This window comes from Piliocolobus tephrosceles, chromosome 16 (assembly GCF_002776525.5).
Source record: "Piliocolobus tephrosceles isolate RC106 chromosome 16, ASM277652v3, whole genome shotgun sequence".
NCBI classification, from domain to species: domain Eukaryota; kingdom Metazoa; phylum Chordata; class Mammalia; order Primates; family Cercopithecidae; genus Piliocolobus; species Piliocolobus tephrosceles.
Window position 1 is genome coordinate 56,064,444 of NC_045449.1, and position 26,258 is coordinate 56,090,701.

General features: G+C 36.8%; 1 protein-coding gene across 1 annotated transcript in view; it reads left to right on the forward strand.

The window, feature by feature from the left end:
• The window catches only part of LOC111526559 (EF-hand calcium-binding domain-containing protein 13-like), a 128,989-nt gene that overhangs the window by 82,975 nt on the left and 19,756 nt on the right, over nucleotides 1–26,258 (forward strand). The window contains exons 15-18 of the mRNA XM_026448077.1: nucleotides 9,146–9,199; nucleotides 10,403–10,507; nucleotides 15,983–16,036; nucleotides 21,889–21,993. Coding sequence (XP_026303862.1) covers nucleotides 9,146–9,199; nucleotides 10,403–10,507; nucleotides 15,983–16,036; nucleotides 21,889–21,993 — 318 coding nt within the window. The remainder of the gene's footprint in view (nucleotides 1–9,145; nucleotides 9,200–10,402; nucleotides 10,508–15,982; nucleotides 16,037–21,888; nucleotides 21,994–26,258) is intronic.

Consider the following 26,258-nt stretch of genomic DNA (forward strand, 5'->3'; position numbering starts at 1 on the left):
CAGCTTTTCTGCCCTGCTTTTTCCCCATCTTTGTGGTTTTATCTGTCTCTGGTCTTTGATGATGGTGACATACTGATGGGGTTTTGGTATAGGTGTCCTTCCTGTTTGATAGTTTTCCTTCTGACAGTCAGGACTCTCAGCTATAGGTCTGTTGGAGATTGCTTGAGGTCCACTCCAGACCCTGTTTGCCTGGGTATCAGCAGCAGAGGTTGCAGAAGATAGTATATTGCTGAACAGCGAGTGTACCTGTCTGATTCTTACTTTGGAAGCTTCCTCTCAGGGGTGTACTCCACCCTGTGAGGTGTGGGGTGTCAGACTGCCCCTAGTGGGGGATGTCTCCCAGTTAGGCTACTCAGGGGTCAGGGACCCACTTGAGCAGGCAGACTGCCCCTTCTCAGATCTCAACCTCCGTGATGGGAGATCCACTGCTCTCTTCAAAGCTGTCAGACAGAGTCGTTCGCGTCTGCACAGGCTTCTGCTCCTTTAGCTGAGCCCTGTCCCCAGAGGCAGAGTCTACAGAGACAGGCAGGTTTCCTTGAGCTGCTGTGAGCTCCACCCAGTTCGAGCTTCCCAGCGGCTTTATTTACCTACTTAAGCCTCAGCGATGGTGGGCACCCCTCCCCCAGCCTCGCTGCTGCCTTGCGGTTAGATTGCCACAGACTGCTGTGTTAGCAAGGCGGGAGGCTCCGTGGGCGTGGGACCCTCCCGGCCAGGTGTGGGATATATTCTCCAGTGTGCCGGTGTTACAGCGCAGTATTGGGGTGGGAGTTACCCGATTTTCCAGGTGTTGTGTGTCTCAGTTCCCCTGGCTAGGAAAAGGGACTCCCTTCCCCCTCGCGCTTCCCAGGTGAGGCGATGCCTCACCCTGCTTCAGCTCTCGCTGGTCAGGCTGCAGCAGCTGACCCGCACGGATTGTCCGGCACTCCCGAATGAGATGACCCGAGTACCTCAGTTGAAAATGCCGAAATCACCGGTCTTCTGTGTCGCTCGCGCTGGGAGATGGAGACTGGAGCTGTTCCTATTCGGCCATCTTGCTCCGCCCCCCCGTCTCTCACTTTCATATGGGTCCTATGGGGAAAAGTTTATGGTGGACAATTTAAACCAGCTCCTCTCCTTTTCCATTTCCCCTGATGCTGGCATGTATACATTGTATTAACCTTTTTTCAAGTAACAGTGGTAAAATTTGAGACCCGGTTTTAGGTTGGAGAGTAATGAAATAGACTATACCCACAGTCCACATCTGCCTGAATCTTTTAAAGCACTACTGGCTTATGAGAATATATACCTCAAGAGATTTGGACTCTAAAAATTGTCAGTCATTTCCTGGGACTGTATTTATCTTGGGGATCTATGGTAAGTAGTAATTTATTATAGGCAGAATTTCAGAATTTCTGAAACCCCCAGCCAAAATAAAATCTCCACCTTATTTAGGTATTATTATTATTAATACCTAATCCTGCCCTGGGTTTGTAATGTTATTTTATAACCTTAAGTAAGGAAGTTGTTGAACTATTACTAAAAATAAATGAAAGTGTTAACAGGGCCACCAATAGGCCAGAAAATACACAGAAAGAGGAAAATTAATCTGGCAAAATTGTGGATTTGGTGGACGGTACTAGAAGAATATAGTGAAAGAAAGTTAACAGAGAAAGACAAGTAAGTGGGAGAGAAGAAAAGAGAAATACCAGTGGTGGATAATAATTGGAACACCCCCAACAATTATCTGAGAAAGGTAGTGATTGTTATCATTCAGCCATTCCAAATAAAAGTTTAAAATGAAATAGGGAACTTTGTAAAGATAATGAGTTAAATGTACACATGTACTTTTATTTTAGGTGTGGTTGTGCTATTTTAGTATTATATTTTCTTTTTTGAGTTGATGCATTTGTCATTATAAAATGTTCCTTTTTACTTCTTGTAATTTTTCTTGCCTTAAATACTACTTTGTCCATATTACCAGTGTTACTAGCTTTTTTTCTGTTTTCATAGTGTATCTTTTCCCTCCTTTGATTTTCAGCTATCTGTGCCCACATTGTTAAAGGATATATCTTGTATACAGCATATATTTAGACTCCATTTTTTGAGTCTGGCAGTCTCTCTTTTTTCTCTTTTGGTTAGTTTTTAGTACAGTTAATGTAATTACTGATATACATCTACAGTGCATGATTGCTGAGTTTTGACATATGAGTATACCTGTGTAACCCAAACATCAAGATATAGAACATTATTGTCACTCCGGAAATTTCCTTCATGCTCCATCCCAGTTAGTTCTCACCCTACCCTAGGAGCAACCAATATGCCAATTTTTTCCTACCATAAATTAATTTTACCTACCCCCAAACATATAAATGGCTCATATAGTAACTACTCTTTTGTATAAAGCCTCTACTTTATATATATATATGTTATGCTGCAACATAATTATTCCAAAAGTTGGTGTCATAAAGCAACTACTTGTTATGCTCACAGATTCTGTAGGTCAGGAATTCAGACAGGACATAGTGAGAATGGTTTATCTCTGATTCATGATGTCTGGGACCTCAGCTAGAAAACTCAGAAGTTAGGGTTCAGATTCATCTATGAGCTCATTCGCCCAAGTCTGGCAATTGATGATAGTTATTGGACTGGGGCTGGAGAGGGTCTCTGCTTCTCTCCAAGTGTGTTCTCCATATGGTCTCACTGCATGAGCTATTTTGGGCCCCTGTATAGCACAGTTGTTGGGTACCAAATTGAAACATTCTGACAGAGAGAGAGAGAGAGAGAGAATGCCAGATGAAAACTATCCTTTGTGTGATATAGCCTCAAAAGTCACATAGCATCATTTTCACCAAATGTTATTGTCAAAGCCATGGCAAAAGTCTAAGTCTAAAGCTTGACTCAGTCTAAGCTCTTGGTGGGAGATGTATCAGTTAATGTTTACTGTTCTCTTTTTCTGTTTTTTTCTTTCTTTCTTTTTTTTTTTTTTTTTTTAGACAATCTCACTCTGTCACCCAGGCTGGAGTGCAGTGGTGTGATCTTGGCTCTCTGCAGCCTCCTCCTCCCAGGTTCCAGCAATTCTCATGCCTCAGCATCCCAAGTAGCTGGGACTACAGGCACACACCACCACGCCCGGCTAATCTTTTTGTATTTTTAGTAGAGACGGGTTTTCGCCATGCTGGCCAGGCTAGTCTCCCAACTCCTGACCTCTAGTGATCCACAGGCCTCAGCCTCCCACAGTGCTGGGATTACAGGCATGAGCCACCACACCCGGCCGCATCAGTCACATTTTAACAAGAGGACATGGGATGGGATATATATCTCAGCCATTTTTTGAAAATATGGTCTGCCAAAACTTCTTTTACTAAGCATAACTGTTTTTAGATTCATCCATGTTGTTGCTTGTATCGGTAATTCATTTGTTTTCATTGCTGAGCAATAATCTATTGTACAAATCTATTATAACATGTTTATCTCTTCTATTGTTGGATGCAGATTTTTACTAGTATTTTACTATAATGAATAAAGCTGCTATGAACATTCTTACACAAGTTATATGTGGACTTGTGTTTTCTTTCTCTTGGTGTAGGGAAAAGAAAGAGAGATCAGACTGTTAATGTGTCTATGTGGAAAGGAAAAATGTAAGAAGTTTCATTTTGACCTGTACCCTGAACAACTGCTTTGCCCTGAGATGCTGTTAATCTCTAACTTTGCCCCAGCCACTTTGCCCCAACCTCTTTGCCCCAACTTTGAGCTCACAAAAACATGTGTTGTATGGAATCAAGGTTTAAGGGATCTAGGGCTGTGCAGGATGTGCCTTGTTAACAAAATGTTTACAAGCAGTATGCTTGGTAAAAGTCATCACCGCTCTCTAGTCTCGATAAACCAGGGGCACAGTGCACTGCAGAAAGCTGCAGGAACCTCTGCCCTGGAAAGCTGGGTATTGTCCAAGGTTTCTCCCCATAGGATAGTCTAAAATATGGCCTCATGGGATGAGAAAGACCTGACCATCCCCCAGCCTGACACCCGGGAAGGGTCTGTGCTGAGGTGGATTAGTAAAAAAGGAAAGCCTCTTGCAGTTGAGATAGAGGAAGGACTCTGTCTCCTGCCTGCCCCTGGTAACTGAATGTCTCAGTTTAAAACCCAATTGTACATTTGTTCAATTCTGAGATAGGAGAAAAACCGCCCTATGGCAGGAGGCGAGACATGTTGGCAGCAATGCTGCTTTGTTATTCTTTACTCCACTGAGATGTTTGAGCAGAGAGAAACATAAATCTGGCCTACGTGCACATCCAGGCATAGTACCTCCCCTTCAACTAAGGTATGACAGAGATTATTTTGCTAACATGTTTTCTTGCTGACCTTCTCCCTATTATCACCCTGCTCTCCTACCCCATTCCTCTTGCCGAAGTAGTGAAAATAATAATCAATAAAAACTGAGGGAACTCAGAGACCGGTGCCAATGCAGGTCCTTGGTAGGCTGAATGTCAGTCCCCTGGGCCCACTGTTCTTTCCCTATACTTTGTCCCTGTGTCTTATTTCTTTTCTCAGTCTCTCATCCCATCTGATGAGATATACCCACAGGTGTGGAGGGACAGGCTACCCCTTCACTTGGGTAAATACCTAGGTATGGAAATGCTGCATCATAAAGTAGATGCATTTTTAGTTTTAAAAGAAATTGCTAGAGATTTTTCCAAAGTGGATACACCATTTTATACTACCACCAACAATGTCTAAGAGTTCTATTCACTTCACTCTTTACCAACATTTGGTGTTATCAATATTTTTGATTTTAGTCCTTCGAGTCAGTGTGTGGTGGTATTTCAATATTGTGTCAATTTACGTTTCCCTGATGACTAATGATATTGGATACTTTTTCAACTGCTTGATAGCAAGTTATATACTTTCCTTTGTAATGTTTCTGTTCAAATTGTTTTGCCCACTTAGGGATGTTTATTAATAGAGTTCTAGGAATTCTTTATATATCCTGGATACTAGCCATTTCTCAGATATGTTTTCTCTCAGTCTACGGTTTGCCTGTTCATTTTCTTAATGGCGTTTTTTGGTGAGCAAAAGTTGTTAATTTTGATGAAACCTTACTTAGATTTTTCTCTTTCTTTATGATTATTGCTTTCCATATCTTATCTAGAAAATCCAAGTTACAAAGATATTCTCCTATGTTTTCATGTAAAAGCTTTAAGTTTTTAACTTTTACAATTAAGTCAGTTGATCTATCTTTAATATTTGTGTATGGTGTGATGTATGAGTTGAAGTTCACTCTTTTCTATATGGATGTCTAGTTATTCCAACATCGTTTGTTGAAAAGAGTTTCCTTTCCCCATCAAAATGTTTTGGTATCTCCATTGAAAATCACATGACTTTGTAACTTCAATTTTTTTTTAATCCTCCAGCATTGTTCTTTCTTCTTTCTCTTCTTTTTTCCAGCCATAACACCCTGAATATGACCAGCCTTGTCTTTTTCCCACAATTGCTTTAGATATTCTAGGTTGTTTTTTTCTATATAATTTTAGAATTAATTTGTCAATTTCTACACACACAAAAAAAGCATACTGGAATTGCCATCAATGTATAGATTAATTTTGCAAGAACTGACACATTGATCATATTGAATCTTCCAACTGATAAATAATGGACTATATTTATTTAGGTATTTAATTTCTCTTAGCAATGTTTTATAGTTTTCAGTGTAAAAGTCTTTTTATATCCTTGGTTAAATTTATTTCTAATATTTAATGTTTTCCAATGCTATTGGAAGTGGAGTTCTTGAAATTTTATTTTCAAATTATTTCTTGGTAGTGAGGAGAGCAAAGATCACCTGATAGCCATCAAGCAGACCTCCAGGGACAAAAGTCCTTATCAGAGGAATTTAGAAGTAGTTAGACTTCCCTCTTATCTAAAGCCACCATCTGGTAACAGGTTTTTTTTCCAAAAATGTATAAGAAACTAGAATTTCTATACATCTCTGAAATGCATGCATGTCAAAACTCATTGTGCAACCCTTGCTGGCATCAAGGCACCAAAATGTCTACAAATGTAATTATTTATCATGAAGTATATGGCTAAGATGATCCAAATTACCCTTAAGCTCCCGCTTTAAGGTCCATAAATACCCCTAAGGAAAATCCACCGTTACACACTCATTCCTCTCTTGCCAAAGTGCCCCACTACACTCTTTTGCAGTGCTTGCCTTTTCAAACCTATACTGTGGTCCATAAATTATTCTTACTACCCACAAACCAATCACTTTTCGTTGCCAGGGCTCTGACACCTCACCCGGCAGGTAGTATATTAAAAAATATAGCTGATTTTGGTATATTAACTTTATATTCTGTGACTTTGCTAAATTATTAATTCTAATAGTTGTTTTGTAAACTCCTTAGGATTTTTTACATAAACTGTCATGTCATCTGTAAATAGAGAAAGTTTTACTTCTCCCTTCTAAATCTTTTCACTTTTTTTTTTTATACTTTAAGTTCTGGGGTACATATGCAGAATGTGCAATTTTGTTACATAGGTACGTGTGACATGGTGATTTGCTGCACCCATCAACCCATCACCTACATTAGGTATTTCTCCTAATGCTGTCCCTCTTCCAGCCCTCCATCCCCAGACAGGCCCTGATAATGTGATGTTCCCCTCCATGTGTCCATGTGTTCTCATTGTTCAACTCCCACTTATGAGTGAGAGCATGCAGCGTTTGGTTTTCTGTTCTTGTGTTAGTTTGCTGAGAATGATGGTTTCCACCTTCATCCATGTCCCTGCAAAGGACATGAACTCATCCTTTTTTATGGCTGCATAGTATTCCATGGCGTATATGTGCCACATTAAGTCTTTTCACTTTTAAGCCCAGGAACAAGGCTAATGGCTTCCCTCTGTCCCAGTACCCCAACCAACCCCATCTGGATTTTCATCATCTCTTGGTTCCCCTTTATCCAGGCCATACCTTTGTAAATAAATTCATTCTTTGATGCTCCATTTAAAGATCTATTTTACCTGCCAGAGCCTGAATGATATGGCTCTCTTTCTTTTCCTATTCTTACATGTCTCTGATTCCTTTTTTTCTTAATCAGCCCATCAGAGCAAAATACATTTTATTGGTTTTTCAAATAACTAGCTTTTGTATTCATTTGTATTTTCACTGTCTTTCACTGTTTTTTATTTTATTAATTTTTATTTTTACCTGTATTAATAATACAGGTATTAATTCCAATCTCATAGGTTTTTGTTTCTTCCTCTTTGGTTGCCATCCCCCACCTTGGGTGGCATGCTTAGTTCCTTTTTGTCTTTCTGCTTTAATAATGAAGTTTAAAGCATACATTTACTTCTGAATGCAGCTTCACTGAGTCTTCTTTAAATACAATTTCCTATTACACATTTCACGACAGACTCTTTTTGAACTTATACAGTGGAAAGAAGCTTCTGTTCTGACATATTTGTACTTTCACCACTTGAAACTTTCACCACCAGAATGAACGTTTCTGCCCACCTGTTTTACTCCTTCATGGCTTTTTAGGAGTCACAGGAACCGGGAATACCTCACGCTGGCCTTTATTGGCCTTCATTAGGGTCTTTAGAATTTTATGTGCCAAGTGTTTCCCAAGTCTACTGCTTCTCAGTTCTATTCCCATGCTCTGACACTTTCCTGGTGCTTTCCTAGTCCATGGGGGAGAGAGTCCCATGCCCATTCTTTCTTCCAGGACACTATCAGAGCCTAAGGCTTGATATAGGCCTAGCAGCCTGTAGAGATCAGTAGCATTTGATTCCCAAAAGGCAAACAGCTTGGAGGTGGTAGTAAAAGAGACAATGATTCCTATTCAGGTCTCCATATTTGCAGATCCCTTCCAGAACTTTGATTACGGTTGGTTACGGTAAATACAAAAGAAGAACATTACATGCAGTACATCTACACCATGAAATTCTATGCAGGCATTTAAAAAAAAGTGATCACATCCTTTGCAGGGACATGGATAGAGCAGGAGGCCACTATCCTTGGCAAACTAACACGGGAACAGAAAACTAAATACTGCACCTTCTCGTTTATAAATAGGAGCTAAATGATGAGAGCACATGGGCATATAGAGGGGAACAACAGACACTGGGATCTACCTGAGGGTAGAAGTTGGAAGGAGGGAGAGGAGCAGAAAAAGTAACTATTGGGTACGAGACTTAATACCTGGGTGATGAAATAATCTGTACAACAAACCCCCATGACACATGTTTACCTACATAACACACCTGCACCTGTATCCCTGAACTTTAAAAAAAAGTTAAAAAAATTACATGTAAATGAAGTTTTCCTTGTCACACAGAATGTTTTTATTCCTGCTAATAGATTCCTTATGATTTGAGATACATTTAGAATATTTTAATGAAATAAAACTCCTTGAGGGCCTAGTTCTCAGTGGAAATCCCCCAATTAAATAACCTATGGCAGAGAGCCCTTCTATTAATTTTTTAAAATTTTTCATTAAAAACCAGCTGGGCAATCAAAAGACAAAAGGATTTAGTTGACTCCCCACCATAGCAAACCATACACAAAGCCGAAAAAGCACTAATCCCCTTCAAAGATCTTGTCTTTTTCCATGGTGGGCTTGATTACCTATAATAGTTCAGTTGAACAAAAACACGTTTTTTATGCTGTCCTGACCTGTAGCTGGTGTTGACACAGAAAGTATTTGTGTCCAGGAATACTTGAATAGATGTAGATTAAGGATCAAAAAATTCTTCTCACCATAGACTTAGCAAGACTATTAACAATTGATATACTTTTCTGGCCACTCTACTGGTATTTTGTGGTAAAAGTTTATTGAATTCATGAAATAACTACATTTTTAATCTTCTGTGATTCCCGGGTTACAGCTAGATTTTTCTCATTGACATGGAGTATTACTTTGCTGCTAGAAGAAAAAACACTTTTTTTCAGAAACTAGGAATCGCTTTTCTCCCCCAAAACGTAATACTTCAATGCTGCTGAAATATTAATTGTATTTAGGAAATAATTGTGTTTATTATCATGTGAGCTTTCTTATGAAGGGTGTAGCAAAAGTTACATATTCTAAAGCAAATAAGTACTAAATTTTCCTCTGTGCAACATCATTTTCATAGTCTCATTGTCATGTTTCTGAACAATTTATTCCTTGTCTTACAGTTAATGGTAAGGTTGATCTGAAAAAGGTGATGAATGAAATGAAATATTTTACGGGTAAGACATTACTAAAACATTTTTACTTGAATTCTAACTCTGTTGAATTTTGTATGGTGCTTTCCCAATATTAAATGTATTTGTGTTAATATTTTACATGTTTATATAGAACCGTTCTCCCTTTGGTTATTTAGGACTTGGACGTAAAAATGAATGATATATTTGAGGAATAAATTTTATTTTCTGTGATTTCTAACAGTAATATGCTGATCTGAACCAGTATTTAATCAGAGGTCACAAATTGGCCACCCATGGTTGAATCCAAACTGCTATCAACTTTCATAGGGTCTGGAAACACTGAATCTGCATGTACTCACAAAATAGCTGATGTTTTTTCTCTTCGGATAAAGCACGTGCTCTTTGTTTCACCAATTTCACTCTTTTCCTTTACCTACAGACTCTTGTGAGCTTTTGAGTTAATAACTTCTGGTTTAAGTAGTCAAAATCTAGATAGACACAGAAAATAAGAAGATAAATATTTTTAAAGGATTAAGTGGATTGGGTTGCTTTAAATAATAATCACGTAATTCAGCATTAAAAACAAAAAAGACTAGATGTCCCTAAATTATAGGCTGATTGTACAATCGGATTTTCTTCAGTGCTAGCATGTCTTTACATTAGGCTTAGGAGACCACTGTCTCTTTTCATGAAGAATCAAGGAAGTTCTATCTCACTCATCCTTAAACACTATTAGAATATGTGAGAATATGGAATACTATGTAGCCATAAAAATGAATGAGATCATGTCCTTTGCAGGGACATGGATGAAGCTGGGAGCCATCAACCTCAGCAAACTAACACAGGACCAGAAAACCAAACACCCCATGTTCTCACTCATAAGTGGGAGTTGAACAATGAGAACACATGAACACAGGGAGGGGAACATCACACACCAGGGCCAGTCAGGAGGTGGGGGGCAAGCAGAGGGATAGCATTAGGGCAAATAGCTAATGTGTGCAGGGCTTAATGGCTAGATGGTGGATTGATAGGTACAGCAAACCACCATGGCACACATATACCTATGTGACAAACTTACATGTTCTGCACTTCTATCCCAAAACTTAAACCAAAATTAAAAAACAAAAGGAATATGTGAGAATACATAAGTAAAGATGTCATTATATGGTCCAGCTTTTTCATGATTTTTGGTAATTATAATATCCTAAAATTGCCATAAGTGAACAACTTTTTTTTCTTTCAAAGGAGACAAAGTTGACACAAATAAACTTAAAAGTGTTTTAGGAAACTTGGGGATTGAGCTCATGCCTAATGAACACTCGAACTTGCTGAAAACATTGCCAGTTAATGGTAAGTCTTATGGATGCCATTGGGATTTTTAGGTAGTCTGGTTTTGTGGATATATAAAAACATTCCAAAATAAATTAAAAATGCTTTAAAAATGTTAAAAGCTAATGCTAATACAAAGAAAACTTTCATCACTTAGATTTTAATTGAAAATCATCAAACCTTTCAGCTGTAAGTTGCTATCAAAGTTCAAATTCATTATTCACATCTTCAGGTTATTGATTAGCTAGATTTGTAGAAAGAGATTAAAAGAAAAATAAAAGGGACAAGAAAATAGAGAGAGACGAGGGGAAAGAAACAGGAGTAGAGAGACAATAGAAAGAAACTAAATAAAGTAGCTGCATTTTTTTTTTTTTTTTTGCATGTGTTTCTGAAAAATAGAATATGTAGTTTACCAAGAAGTGGATAATTTTGTACATTGAAAAAAGGCTACATTTCTTAACTTGTTATTAGGTGAAATAAAACCAAACAATTCAGAAAAATAAAAAATGTTTTTAATTTCATAACCCAAAGATAATCAAAGTTAATATTTTAGAGCATTTTCCTTCAGCACTTTTTAGATGATGAATAGATGATAGATAGATAGATAGATAGATAGATAGATAGATAGATAGATAAAATTTATATATATATTAATAATTCTCATCTCTTCAGACTATTAATGTGATTCATCATAGAAAACATTGGTAATACAGATAAGAAAATATCAAAACATTTCTATTCCTACCTCAAAATAATAACTACTATCAAAAATTTGAGATGTGTGGCCTGTAATCCCAGCACTTTGGGAGGCCGAGGTGGGTGGATCACAAGGTCAGGAGATAAAGACCATCCTGGCTTACACAGTGAAACCCTGTCTCTACTAAAAATACAAAAAATTAGCTGGGTGTGATGGCATGCGCCTGTAGTCCCAGCTACTCAGAAGGCTGAGGCAGGAGCATTGCTTGAACCCAGGAGGAGGAGGTTGCAGTGAGCCAAGATCATGTCACTGCACTCCAGCCTGGGCGACAGAGTGAGATTCCTCTCAAAATTAAATAAATAAATATAAAAAAATTGAGATGTATATTTCTAGTTTCCTATCTATGAATATATGTCCTTATTTTATTTGGCAGCCTTGTGGAGAAAACTTTGCAAACATCCTAAAATTTGTCAAGATTAGATTTACTTAAGTAAAGTTGCAAAATGGAAGATATTTTATTTTGTCAAAATTTTTTCTGGAAAAGTTATCATAATTTGAATTTCCACAGACAGCAGTAGAGAATGTTATTTTCCCTACATTCCCAATACAGAAAACTGGGCAGGCACATATAATTGTTATGATTTGCATTTTACTCATGTAGTACCAAGAGTGAACATTTTGTTACTGTGTACTACCTATTTGCATTTGAAATGTTCCTTAGGTAAAGATTTTAAGTTCTTTCTGAAATTAAGAGATCTGTGCTGTCTTCTAACTCTATTTCCGAAATGTTCCATTTTTTATAGCTGATGGAAAAGTGTATGAGAAAAGGTTGATGAAAGGCATAAAGTCTCTTGAGCGTGAGTAAGCAGCGCAATAAAAAGACTTAGTCTTAAACTCTTATTTGTACTTTTAAAACATAAATCTTCCTTTACTATATAACTGAGTCATTATTTATGGCTCCTTCAGTAGATCTGCAAGTTAACAAGTGTTTATTTTACTATGACCTGGCAGGAAGTGTAAAACTTTCATGGATTTTTCCTCAGCCCTAAAGGAAAAAAAGAAAAATTTAATATGCAGCAAAAGGTGAAGAGAGTTAAGGCTGTCAGATAAGGATTTCAGTCAAAAGCAGGACATATAGTTTGCAAATACAGGCAACAAAAATAACTCCTGTTCTGTGGAATATTATGGTCATGATTAGCTCTAACTTTTCAACCTTCTTTAAGAATATTTTTGCTTTGTGGGCTTGTTCCCACAATAAGATTTGGGGAATTCAGTTCTAATTTTTATCCTTCTATTAGCTATAACAGACAAGTTTTTGGTGTTTGTCTTAAAATCTCAACAATAATACTAGGAAATAAATGATATTTTTTCATTGTGATAAAACTCATGCTCAATAAAGAAGAAAAATAATACAGTAGCATGAATGCATAGTCCAATTTTAGAATCATTCTGCTTTACCATATTCCTTTCCTATTCCTTACTTAGAAGGCAGTGTTGATGTCAATAAGCTGGACACTCTTTTAGAAAACATGGGAATAAAGATCACGGAAGAGGAATTCATGGATCTAACAGAAAGATTACCAGATGACTGTGAGCACTGTAATCACCCCTATACTTTTTAAGGGGTACTTATTCTTTTAAACTTGAAAATGAGAATTTCTCGAACCAGATCATCAAAATATCAAAGACTTTTCAAAAGCTTAGCGAAGAGCTCAGTCGCAAAGTCAGGGAAAAAATCATTTCTCTTAATCTCTTCATAATTTCAATTAATCTAAATCAATCTAAGAGAAATAATTATCTAAATTAATTCAATTAATCTAAGAGAATCTAATGATTCTCTTAATCACTTCAATTAATCTAAAATCCAGTTTTTCCCCTATGAATACTAAGCATTGCATAAAATGAAGCCAAGATTTTGTTAAGCCAGAAAATGATCAGGAGGTAGCATTCAAAATGGAAGGGAAGGATTTATTAATAGAAGAAAAGGAGATCACCTCATATTTTCTTCTTTCATAAAGAGAATCCGATTCCCACATTCACCATTCTATTAAAAAATACTCTTACTTAGCTGACTGCAACATCCTAGCAGACAAATCCAGTGTGCACCACTCACCTTTTTCTAACTTGAGCTCTCTGATGCCTTTAATAATATTAAACTTTTTTCTTTTATTACAACTCTCTACATTATCAGCTGCTATTAATTCATGCTCTCCATAATTTTCTTCTTTGCCTTTCCTAAGGCTCATTGTTTATGGCCTTCTATTCCTCCCCTCAAATTAGTGGGTTAAGAGAGCATTTTTTAATGAAATAGTATAGAAGAGAAAAGAAAATATCAAAGCATATGTCACACAGGCTAGATATTATTTCATGAAACTTTATGATGTGTGTGTGTGTCTGTGTGTGTGTGATATGGTGGGTGTTCAGAGTTCTTAGTGAAGCTTACAATAAAAATATTTGAAAAATACTGGCTTCAATGATAGTGATATAACAGTTCTATTCTCAGTCTGTTGTTCTTTCCACAACCACATTTCTAGATGATTTCACTTACCTGTGTATGTTTAAGATTTCAAATCTTTGATCTCAAACCTAGACTTATCCAATGTGATTCAGTCTAGGATAGTAAAATCCTTTTATCTCTATTGACTGAGACAAGCATTTGGTCAGATCATCTTAAAATCTTGTTAAAATAAAGGATCATAAAATGATATACACATACCTTAAACATTTTACTTGAAAGAAAAAAATAGGCCCAAGGCCATTTTTATTTAATGTAGCCATTCTCTTTGGGGATTTTCTTACATAAACATATTTATTTATTGTCTACACTCCTAATTTCAGTTTCTTTTAAGAATAAAGTATATTTATTTTAAGTTGACCAGAAGGCAGGGTGCCATGCCTTACGCCTGTAACTCCAGCATTGGGAGGGAGGCCAAGGCGAGTTGATCACTTGAGCCCAATAGTTCTAGACCAGCCTGGGAAATGTGACAAAACCCCATCTCTACAAAAAAAATACAAAAGTTAGCCAAGCATGGTGGTGTGCACCTGTAGTCCCAGCTACTCAGGAGGCTCAGGAGGGAGAATCGCTTGAGCATGGTAAGTCCAGGCTGCAGTGAGCCATGATTGTGCACTGCACCACTCCAGCTCAGGTGACAGAACAAGACCCTGTTGAAAAAAATTTAAATTAAAATAAAAAAAAAATTGACCAGAAATTTTAGTCCGAATCTATCTAGGTTTTAATTATTTCTCCAATCTTTTTACAGTTATCTTATTCACACCAAATTCAGCAGAACTTTTTTAGCAATTTGCCTTCACTGAAATATTCCGAATTATTCAAATGTGTTTTCTGTGAGAAAAACTCCCTTTTCCATTGATAGTTCATCAGTTTATATAATGATTGAATTATCATCAATTTAATAAAAAGTAGAACTATTTATAAATAAGTCAACAACTTAACCCATGACATAGATGCACTGGATTACTCAAACTCAACAACTTAACCCATAACATAGATGCACTGGATTACTAAAATGGAAGCCTACTAGCTGTGAAAATTTGGCATGCCATCAGCATCAGTCTGAATGTGAGAATTCATAGTAGAAAGGGAAAATCAAATTTAGACCATCAGGTTGGTTAAATTGAGGTAAATTAAGAAATCTTCTCCTATAATAACAAATCCCTATTCAGACATAGCTTTTTCACTGATAATCCAAACTCGGCAAATAAAGGATAAAACAAAAATTATGAATTCCCTCTCTAATTCATAATTTTAAAAAATTCTGTCACCATTTTTTATCCACAGTTACCATGCAATAATCTACAAATTATCTTTGGCATCTCATGCTCTCTCATTTTTTTCCTCTTAAAAATCTCTTGGCTATCTTGACTACTCTAACCTTAATTCAGATCTTCATGATCTCTGGCTTAAACTACTAGAAATGCCTCCTGACTGGTCTAGTAATCATATCATTGCCTTCAATTTGCTCTATATAAACTAGCCAGGATGATTTTGCTAAGGTGAAAATCTGACATTATTATTCTTCAAATTAAAACTCTTCAGTGATCCTTCATAGCTTATATACATTGAGTCTTACAATATGCCAGGCACAGTGCTAAGCATTTTATCAATTGGCTCATTTAATCAATTTATTTATTCATGATATCTGTTGAACACCCATGTCTCAGCCTGTTTCAGTCTTAGGGATACAACCATGAACAAAACAAATTTATGTAAACTTCATAGAGCTAGGATTATCTTTTTTCACTGCTCTATTCCAAGATCCAGACAGTCTAAACTCAGAAACCAACTGTTAACTGTTACTCTGACTCCATTCAACCTCTTTTGACTCATCTTTTCACTCCTTACATGGCATTTTTCCCTTGAGCAAGATTTAAAGGCATTAGTTCACCACACACTGTGCTGTTCATTGCTCCTTTTCCTGGGATTCTTTCATTGTCGTCCAATAATAGAAAATAACATAATGTCGTAAACAATGACCTTCAATATATACCGGTATGTGTTATCATCCATTCCAAGAGAAACAAGGAATTAAAAACAGAATGCATTCAAAAAACTAGAGAAAACATTTTACCTAAGGTAGACTTTATGGTCCAAGAAATCTTAGTTCTTATTGCTGATAATAGAGCTATTTATTAAAGCCCAAGAATTATAAATGTTAAAATGACAACATATAGTGAATAGCCTTCATCTAGGTTTTACTTCATAATTTAAATAGTTAGTGCTTTATGCTTTTCTTCCAAGATTGGCTTTATCAGTGTCTAAATGTTGCCTTGTCTTACAGCTGAAAAGAAAGTCAAACTAAATAAGTTGATTAAAGAATTGAGTGCTGTTTTAGGTAAGTGAGAAATTAACTTTTTACATGATCTTTCCTACCATCCCTTCATTCTCTTATTAATTTCGCCATTTTAACCTTTCATTAATTAAGTGTTTTTATTTATCTGCTTTGGATCACCTACACTTTTACAACCAATAGAGGTACTAGGTCTTGGCATAAGATATAGGATACTTCAGAATTGAGGTAATAGCTGAGACATTTCTGTGAGCAAAATTATTTGGATGGATCATCAATATCATGATTTTCAGGGAAATTATATTAACTTCATATTATGTGTAGTAATTTTCTCCTATGTTATGATGACATGACTTTTATTATAAATAAGAGAAATAAGTTATATTTCTGAGTCTGGTAATTTACTCTGCGTAATACAGCAAGTGTGCTCATGTCTTTGTTGCTCATCTAGCAATAGAAGATGCTGCTACCATCCAGGCCCGGTGATTCATGCCTGTAATCCCAGTACTTTGGTAGGCCAAGGTGGGAGGATGGCTTGAGCTCAGGAGTTTGAGACCAACCTGGGCAACATGGCAAAACTCCGTCTCTATAAAATATAAAAATTAGCTGGGCATAGTGGCATGTGCCTGTGGTCCCAGTTACCAGGGGCGCTGAGATGGGAGGATCACTGGAGCCTGGAAGGTGGAGATTGCAGTGAGCTGAGATAGCGCCACTGCACTCCAGCCTGGGTGACAGAGCAAGACCCTATCAGAGAGAGAGAGAGAGAGAAAAGAAAGAAGAAAAGGAAGCAGCTGCATCAATAGTGTTTGATATTGCTATGTAGCCATGATAGCAGACTTTTCTTAATAGTATGAGAATGTTTTTAGTCCTATTTCCACCTTTTGGTCCTCCCTCAATGAGAGCCACAGGGGAAACCATCAGGAATTGTCTAGACCTCCACTATTGCTGATTCTGCTTGAGATGAGCTGACATCTCAACGTCAAATCAGGATGATTTCATCCTGTTTTTGTCTTAGAATCATTTGTTAAATTATCTGTTGATACAGTGGCTACATAGAAGCACTTGAGACTCTGAAAAGCAGAACTCAAACAGTGTGAGGCAAACAAAACTGAAAATATTATAAGAAGGGACTGGAACGTATTCTAGAATCATGGCCAAACATTTGTCAGGCATGAATGAAAACTAGTCTAACCGATCCTTTAAGTCTACCTTTAAAACTCAAGTTTTCTTTTAGCTTAGATATAAATGTCTAAGTGTGAATCCTGGGCAACATGGCAAAACACCGTCTCTACAAAATATACAAAAATTAACTGGGCATGGTGGCACATGCCTATGGTTCCAGCTACTGGGGTGGGGGTTGGGGGGCACTGAGGCGGGAGGATCTCTTGAGCCAGGAAGGCGGAGGTTGCATGAGCTGAGACAGCACCACCGCACTCCAGCCTAGGTGACAGAGCAAGACCCTATCTCACAAAAAAAAAAAAAAAAAAAAAAGAGAGAGAAAAAGAAGAAAGAAGAAGAAGAGGAAGAGGAAGTGTGATTGCAAGTACAATATAAAGAATTAGCAATGTGGCAATTCTCCCTGTTTACCAAAACAAAATTCACAAAAGAGTCACAAAAGTATATGTATGCTTATATATGGCAACTGAGTTCACCAGCCAAGCAAATGTTACAAAGAGCTGTATATTAGTAACCTGAAAATCATCAACCCTGGAATACAAAATTTTAAAACTGATTTTCTTTCACAAATAAAAAGATAGTGAGTGCTTTCTCAAATTTTATTTAAGTTTGACTAGTTGCCTTTGCAAAAATTTATGGCTAGTCCCACAAACCTACAACCATTAGTCCTTAAGACTAGTTTGGATTGGGCCTGTGGTTTTCATCCTTTGTGAAATATTCACTTATACACTCAACAGAATAAGACAACAAGAACAAAACAAAAATAATTGAGGCATGACTCAATTATTATATTAGGAAAATTATATTAACTTCATATTATGTGTAGTAATTTTCTCCTACATTATGATGACATGACTTTTATTATAAATAAGAGAAATAAGTTATATTTCTGAGTCTGGTATTTACTCTGCATAATACAGCAAGCATGCTGATGTCTTTATTGCTCATCTAGCAATAGAAGATGCTGCCACCGTCCAGGCATGGTGACTCATGTCTGTAATCCTAGTACTTTGGGAGGCCAAGGTGGGAGGATGGAAATTATATTAGGGGAATTCCCTAATATAATTGAGGCATGACTTTATTCAAATAGAGAAGCAAAAGTTAAAGCAAAGCAAGCAGTGGAAGAATAGGCAGGTTAACAGCAAAAATATTTACCAAATATACTACAAATCAAAAAGTCTAATTATATTACACAAAGAACTAGCACTAAGGGCAAAGACAAATCCTGGGATAACAAAATTAATTTACCCACAAGAACTCAATACAACACAGTAAGAGCTCAAATTGTTGACTTACACAACAGCAAATGTGAAGGACAAAGAAATTATACATAAGAGTCCTGGTGAGTACCCCAGTTGGTCCAGCAAGCCCCATGGAATGCTGCCAGATGGAGATCTTCAAAATAAGTAGACCCCTCAGGATTTTTAAAGGCCGAAACAACTAACAATTATTTGAAATAAAAAGCAAAGCTGGTCAGACACAGTCACAACTGTGCAGAACAGAATGCTTACGTAAGATTTGGCGGAAGCATAGAGTTGAGTGATGGGCAAACTCAGAGGCATGGGTAGGTTGACATCATCTGTAGAAACATGATTTCTCTGGTAAAATTGTTATTGATTGGTTGGTATTCACAAAAGTGTTAATTGAAGTATGACTGTTCCCATGTGGCTGACTTTCAGAAGCAAGAAGCTGTGACTGGTTGGTTGGCCTACAGAAATGTGTTACTTTTGGTAATTTGTCATTGAGTGGTTAAACAGATTTAAAACCAGTCTGGTGGTTCCTTGTTGCCATTATGTGGAACAATCAGTCTTTTATTTTTGGAATACAAAAATACGAGTACTTTTTAATTTTCAATAGCTATACAGATTCTCATAGACAATGGAGGAGAAATGAACCCACTGTTTCTCCTGATATGTACACAGCTGGATCCAAGTACACAGGATAGAAGTCATCACAATATCCACAACTAAAGTTATATCAAGTTCCTCTGCCATGCCTCCTCCATAGGCTAGGGCACCATTGCCCTCCACTCTATTTAGGCTGTCCTATCATCTGGTTCTATGGATATAATGGAGGAAGGTCCCCAATCCAATTCATTAACAAGACAGAAAAAGAAGACTCAGTAGTAACAATTCAGGTCCCTTGCCCATTTTTTGATCAGGTTGTTTTTTCTTACTATTAAGTTCTTTGAGTACCTTATATATTTTGGATATTAACCTTTTATCAGATGTGTGGTTTGCAAATATTTTCTCCCAATCTGTTGGTTGTCTCTTCACTCTATTGTGTCCTTTGCTGTTTAGAAGCTTTATAGTTTGATGCAATCCCACTCATCTGTTTTTAGTTTGGTTACCTATGATTTTGTGGTCCTATGCAAGAATATCGTTGTCTAGACCAAAGTCATGGAGAGTTTCCCCTATGTCTTCTTCTAGTAGTTTTACAATTTCTAGTAGTTTTACACCACTGATTTTTCTATGTTGATATTGTATCCTGCAACCATACTGAATTGGTTTATTGGTTCTAATAGTGTTTTGTTGGAGTCTTTAGGGTTTTCTTTATGTAAGATCATGTCATCTGCAAACAGACAACTTTTTCTTTCCAATTTGAATGCCTTCTATTTCTTTCTCTGAAACTGTAACTTTAATGAGTGAGATAAGGGTCTAATGTCATTCTTCTGCATGTGGATATCCAGTCTTCCTAACACCATTTATTGAAGACTGTCCTTTCCCCATTGTGTGTTCTTGGTACCTTTGTCTAAAAATCAAAATTGACCATAAATGTGTGGATGTATTTCTGGACCTCCATTCTGTTCCATTGTTTGAAATGTGTCTGTTTTATGCCAGTACTATGCTGTTTTGATTCCTATAGATTTGTAGTAGTTTTCCAAATTCAGTAGTATGATGCCTTTGGCTTTGTTCTTTTTGCTCAAGATTGCTTTGGCTCTTTGGGATCTTTTGTGTTTCCATATTAATTTTAGAATTGCTTTTTCTATTTTTGTGAAAAATGTCATTGGAATTTCAGTAGAAATTGCATTGAATTTATAGATCACTTTTTTGATGGTCAAAATTAATTTATTTTAGATATTGCATGTATTCTCATTTTAAAACTTCTTTTTTTTAAGTTCAGGGTTACAAGTGCAAGTTTATTACATAGGTAAACTTGTGTCATGGGAGTTTGTTGTACAGATCATTTCATCACCCAGGTATTAAGCCTAGTACTCATTAGTTATTTTTCCTGTGAATGTATAGATCACTTTGGGTAGTATGAACATTTTAGCAATATTAATGCTTCTAATCTGTGGACACAAGATATATTTCCATTTATTTGTTTCATCAATGTTTTATAGTTTTCAGGATACAGATATTTCACCTTCTTAATTAAATTTATTCCTAAGCTTTTTTGTAGCAATTGTAAATGTGATTGGTTCCTTGATTCCTTTTTCAGATAGTTCATTGTTACTGTATTAGAAGCACCACTGATTTTTCTATGTTGATATTGTATCCTACAGCCATACTGAATTGGTTTATTGGTTCTAAGTGTTTTGTTGGAGTCTTTAGGGTTTTTGTTACATAAGATCACGTCATCTTTAAACAGTCAACTTTTTGTTTTCAATGTGAATGCCTTCTATTTCTTTCTCTTAAAAGTGGGATTCCCTGGAAACCATCATTCTCAGCAAACTAACATAGGAACAGAAAGCCAAACACTACATGTTCTCACTCATAAGTGGGAGTTGACCAATGAGAACACGTAGACATAAGGAGGGGAACATTACACACCAGGGCCTGTCAGGGGGTAAGGGACAAAGGGAGGGAGAGCATTAGGACAAATACCTAATGCATGTGGGGCTGAAAACCTAGATGATGGGTTGATAGGTGCAGCAAACCACTATGGCACATATATACCTATGTAACAAACCTGCACGTTCTGCACATGTGTCCCAGAACTTAAAGTAAAATTTTTTAAAAAAGTGGGCTTCCTGGTCTTGTTCCTGATCCTAGAGGGAAAGTTTCAATTTTTCACCATTGAGTATGTTGTTAACTGTGAGTTTGTCATATATGGGCTTTATTGTGTCGAAGAACATTTATTCTATATACAATTTGTTGAGTTTTTATCATAAAAGCATGCTGAATATTGTTGAATACTTTTCTGCATCTATTGAGATGATCATATGCTTTTTTCCTTCATTCTGTTAATGTGGTATATCACATTTATTGATTTGTGTATGTTGAACCATCCCTGCCTCCAGGGATAAATCCCACTTGATCATAGTGAATGGTCCTTTTAATTGATGTTGAATTAGGTTTATTAGTATTTTGTTTATGATTTTTACATGTATGTTTATCAGAGATATTGGCCTATAATTTTCCTATAAAGGTAATGCTGGCTGAGGCCCCATTTTGCAATATACTCTCTATCAAGCATTTATTATGTGCATTTTATGGACATTGTACTACTTAATAATTAATATAATTTATGTAATCTATGTACTTTTCAATATGAAATGTATGTGCCTCACATTTTACTGCTCCTAACATAATGATTATTTAAAAAATATCAGGAGAAATAGTTAAACTTCTATACTGTAAGAAAAGAACCAAATTATTATTTGTTTTATGTTTACCTTTGAAATTATTATAATGGTATATGAGTGAAAATATTGTTAGTTAACATTATTTGTGTTCTTCTCAAATTTGTTTTTGTCACAATTTCTATCTCTTTTCTAGGAAAACAGGTAGATGTCTGTGACCTAGAAGATGCACTAAAAGACATGGAAATAGAGGTCCCATATGAGGACTACTTGCACTTAGTAAAAACTTTGCCGCTTGATGGTAAGAATTTAAAATCTATGTATCCTTCAAAGGGCTTCAGAGTGCTTTTAAGATTGTGAGCTTTTCTTCTAAAATGATACAAGATTGTTACCAGGGTTTTTTTTAAGTCAAAGTATGGTAAGAAAGCAGATAAATCTGAGATTGTTCTCCTATTTTTCATTAACACAAATTTATTTGTATTCAGTTTAAAATTCCATACATGTATCTTCCCACTATTTATGTTATGATAAATATATCATGTTAGATATATTATGTTATGATAAATATTGTTAGATATGTTATGATAAATATGTTAGACATATGATGCCATAATTCTTTGAAAAATTACCCAGCATCCTATTAAACTCACACTATGTTGACACAAGCAAAAGATATAGTCAGAGGTTGAGATTCTACTTCTAGTTTTTTTTTTTTTAAATTATTTAAGTTCTGGGGTACATGTGCATAATGTGCAGGTTTGTTACATATGTATACTTGTGCCATGTTGGTGTGCTGCACCCATCAACTCATCAGCGCCCATCAATTCGTCATTTATATCAGGTATAACTCCCAATGCAATCCCTCCCCCCTCCCCCCCCATGATAGGCCCCGATGTGTGATGTTCCCCTTCCCGAGTCCAAGTGATCTCATTGTTCAGTTCCCACCTATGAGTGAGAACATGCGGTGTTTGGTTTTCTGTTCTTGTGATAGTTTGCTAAGAATGATAGTTTCCAGCTGCATCCATGTCCCTACAAAGGACGCAAACTCATCCTTTTTTATGGCTGCGTAATATTCCATGGTGTATATGTGCCACATTTTCTTAATCCAGTCTGTCACAGATGGACATTTGGGTTGATTCCAAGACTTTGCTATTGTGAATAGTGCCGCAATAAACATACGTGTGCATGTGTCTTTATAGCAGCATGATTTATAATCCTTTGGGTATATACCCAGTAGTGGGATGGCTGGGTCATATGGTACATCTAGATCTAGATCCTTGAGGAATCACCATACTGTTTTCCATAATGGTTGAACTAGTTTACAATCCCACCAACAGTGTAAAAGTGTTCCTATTTCTCCACATCCTCTCCAGCACCTGTTGTTTCCTGACTTTTTAATGATTGCCATTCTAACTGGTGTGAGATGGTATCTCATTGTGGTTTTGATTTGCATTTCTCTGATGGCCAGTGATGATGAGCATTTTTTCATGTGTCTGTTGGCTGTATGAATGTCTTCTTTTGAGAAATGTCTGTTCATATCCTTTCCCCACTTTTTGATGGGGTTGTTTTTTTTTTCTTGTAAATTTGTTTGAGTTCTTTGTAGGTTCTGGATATTAGCCCTTTCTCAGGTGAGTAGATTGCAAAAATTTTCTCCCATTCTGTGGGTTGCCTGTTCACTCTGATGGTAGTTTCTTTTGCTGTGCAGAAGCTCTTTAGTTTAATCATATCCCATTTGTCAATTTTGGCTTTTGCTGCCGTTGCTTTTGGTGTTTTAGACATGAAGTCCTTGCCCATGCCTATGTCCTGAATGGTACCACCTAGGTTTTCTTCTAGGGTTTTTATGGTATTAGGTCTAACATTTAAGTCTCTAATCCATCTTGAATTAATTTTCGTATAAGGAGTAAGGAAAGGATCCAGTTTCAGCTTTCTACTTATGGCTACCCAATTTTCCCAGCACCATTTGTTAAATAGGGAGTCCTTTCCCCATTTCTTGTTTCTCTCAGGTTTGTCAAAGATCAGATGGCTGTAGATGTGTGGTATTATTTCTGAGGACTCTGTTCTGTTCCATTGGTCTATATCTCTGTTTTGGTACCAGTACCATGCTGTTTTGGTTACTGTAGCCTTGTAGTATAGTTTGAAGTCAGGTATCGTGATGCCTCCAGCTTTGTTCTTTTGACTTAGGATTGTCTTGGCGATGAGGGCTCTTTTTTGGTTCCATAATAATTTTAAAGCCGTTTTTTCCAATTCTGTGAAGAAACTCATTGGTAGCTTGATGGGGATGGCATTGAATCTATAAATAACTTTGGGCAGTATGGCCATTTTCACGATATTGATTCTTCCTATCCATGAGCATGGTATGTTCTTCCATTTGTTAGTGTCCTCTTTTATTTCACTGAGCAGTGGTTTATAGTTCTCCTTGAAGAGGTCGTTTACATCCCTTGTAAGTTGGATTCCTAGGTATTTTATTCTCTCTGAAGCAATTGTGAATGGAAGTTCATTCATGATTTGGCTCTCTGTTTGTCTGTTCCTGGTGTATAAGAATGCCTGTGATTTTTGCACATTAATTTTGTATCCTGAGACTTTGCTGAAGTTGCTTATCAGCTTAAGGAGATTTTGGGCTGAGACAATGGGGTTTTCTAAATATACAATCATGTCATCTGCAAACAGGGACAATTTGACTTCTTCTTTTCCTATCTGGATACCCTTTATTTCTTTCTCTTGCCTGATTGCCCTAGCCAGAACTTCCAACACTATGTTGAATAGGAGTGGTGAGAGAGGGCATCCCTGTCTTGTGCCAGTTTTCAAAGGGAATTTTTCCAGTTTTTACCCATTCAGTATGATATTGGCTGTGGGTTTGTCATAAATAGCTCTTATTATTTTGAGGTATGTTCCATCAATACCGAATTTATTGAGCGTTTTTAGCATGAAGGGCTGTTGAATTTTGTCAAAAGCCTTTTCTGCATCTATTGAGATAATCATGTGGTTCTTGTCTTTGGTTCTGTTGATATGCTGGATTACGTTTATTGATTTGCATATGTTGAACCAGCCTTGCATCCCAGGGATGAATCCCACTTGATCATGGTGGATAAGCTTTTAGATGTGCTGCTGGATCTGGTTTGCCAGTATTTTATTGAGGATTTTTGCATCGATGTTCATCAGGGATATTGGTCTAAAATTCTCTTTTTTTGTTGTGTCTCTGCCAGGCTTTGGTATCAGGATGATGTTGGCCTCATAAAATGAGTTAGGGAGGATTCCCTCTTTTTCTATTGATTGGAATAGTTTCAGAAGGAATGGTACCAGCTCCTCTTTGTACCTCTGGTAGAATTCAGCTGTTAATCCATCTGGTCCTGGACTTTTTTTGGTTGGTAGGTTATTAATTATTGCCTCAGTTTCAGAGCCTGCTATTGGTCTATTCAGGGATTCAACTTCTTCCTGGTTTAGTCTTGGAAGAGTGTAAGTGTCCAGGAGATTATCCATTTCTTCTAGATTTGCTAGTTTATTTGCATAGAGGTGTTTATAGTATTCTCTGATGGTAGTTTGCATTTCTGTGGGGTCAGTGGTGATATCCCCTTTATCATTTTTAATTGCGTCTATTTGATTCTTCTCTCTTTTCTTCTTTATTAGTCTTGCTAGCAGTCTGTCAATTTTGTTGATCTTTTCAAAAAACCAACTCCTGGATTCATTGATTTTTTGGAGGGTTTTTTGTGTCTCTTATCTCCTTCAGTTCTGCTCTGATCTTAGTTATTTCTTGCCTTCTGCTAGCTTTTGAATGTGTTTGCTCTTGCTTCTCCAGTTCTTTTAATTGTGATGTTAAGAGTGTCAATTTTAGATCTTTCCAGCTTTCTCTTGTGGGCATTTAGTGCTATAAATTTCCCTCTACACACTGCTTTAAATGTGTCCCAGAGATTCTGGTATGTTGTATCTTTGTTCTCATTGGTTTCAAAAAATATCTTTATTTCTGCCTTCATTTCGTTGTGTACCCAGTAGTCATTCAGGAGCAGGTTGTTCAGTTTCCATGTAGTTGAGTGGTTTTGATTGAGTTTCTTAGTCCTGAGTTCTAGTTTGATTGCACTTTGGTCTGAGAGACAGTTTGTTATAATTTCTGTTCTTTTACATTTGCTAAGGAGTGCTTTACTTCCAATTATGTGGTCAATTTTGGAATAAGTGCGATGTGGTGCTGAGAAGAATGTATATTCTGTTGATTTGGGGTGGAGAGTTCTATAGATGTCTATTAGGTCCGCTTGGTACAGAGATGAGTTCAATTCCTGGATATCCTTGTTAACTTTCTGTCTCGTTGATCTGTCTAATGTTGACAGTGGAGTGTTGAAGTCTCCCATTATTATTGTATGGGAGTCTAAGTCTCCTTGTAAGTCTCTAAGGACTTGCTTTATGAATCTGGGTGCTCCTGTATTGGGTGCATATATATTTAGGATAGTTAGCTCTTCCTGTTGAATTGATCCCTTTACCATTATGTAATGGCCTTCTTTGTCTCTTTTGATCTTTGATGGTTTGAAGCCTATTTTATCAGAGACTAGGATTGCAACCCCTGCTTTTTTTTGTTCTCCA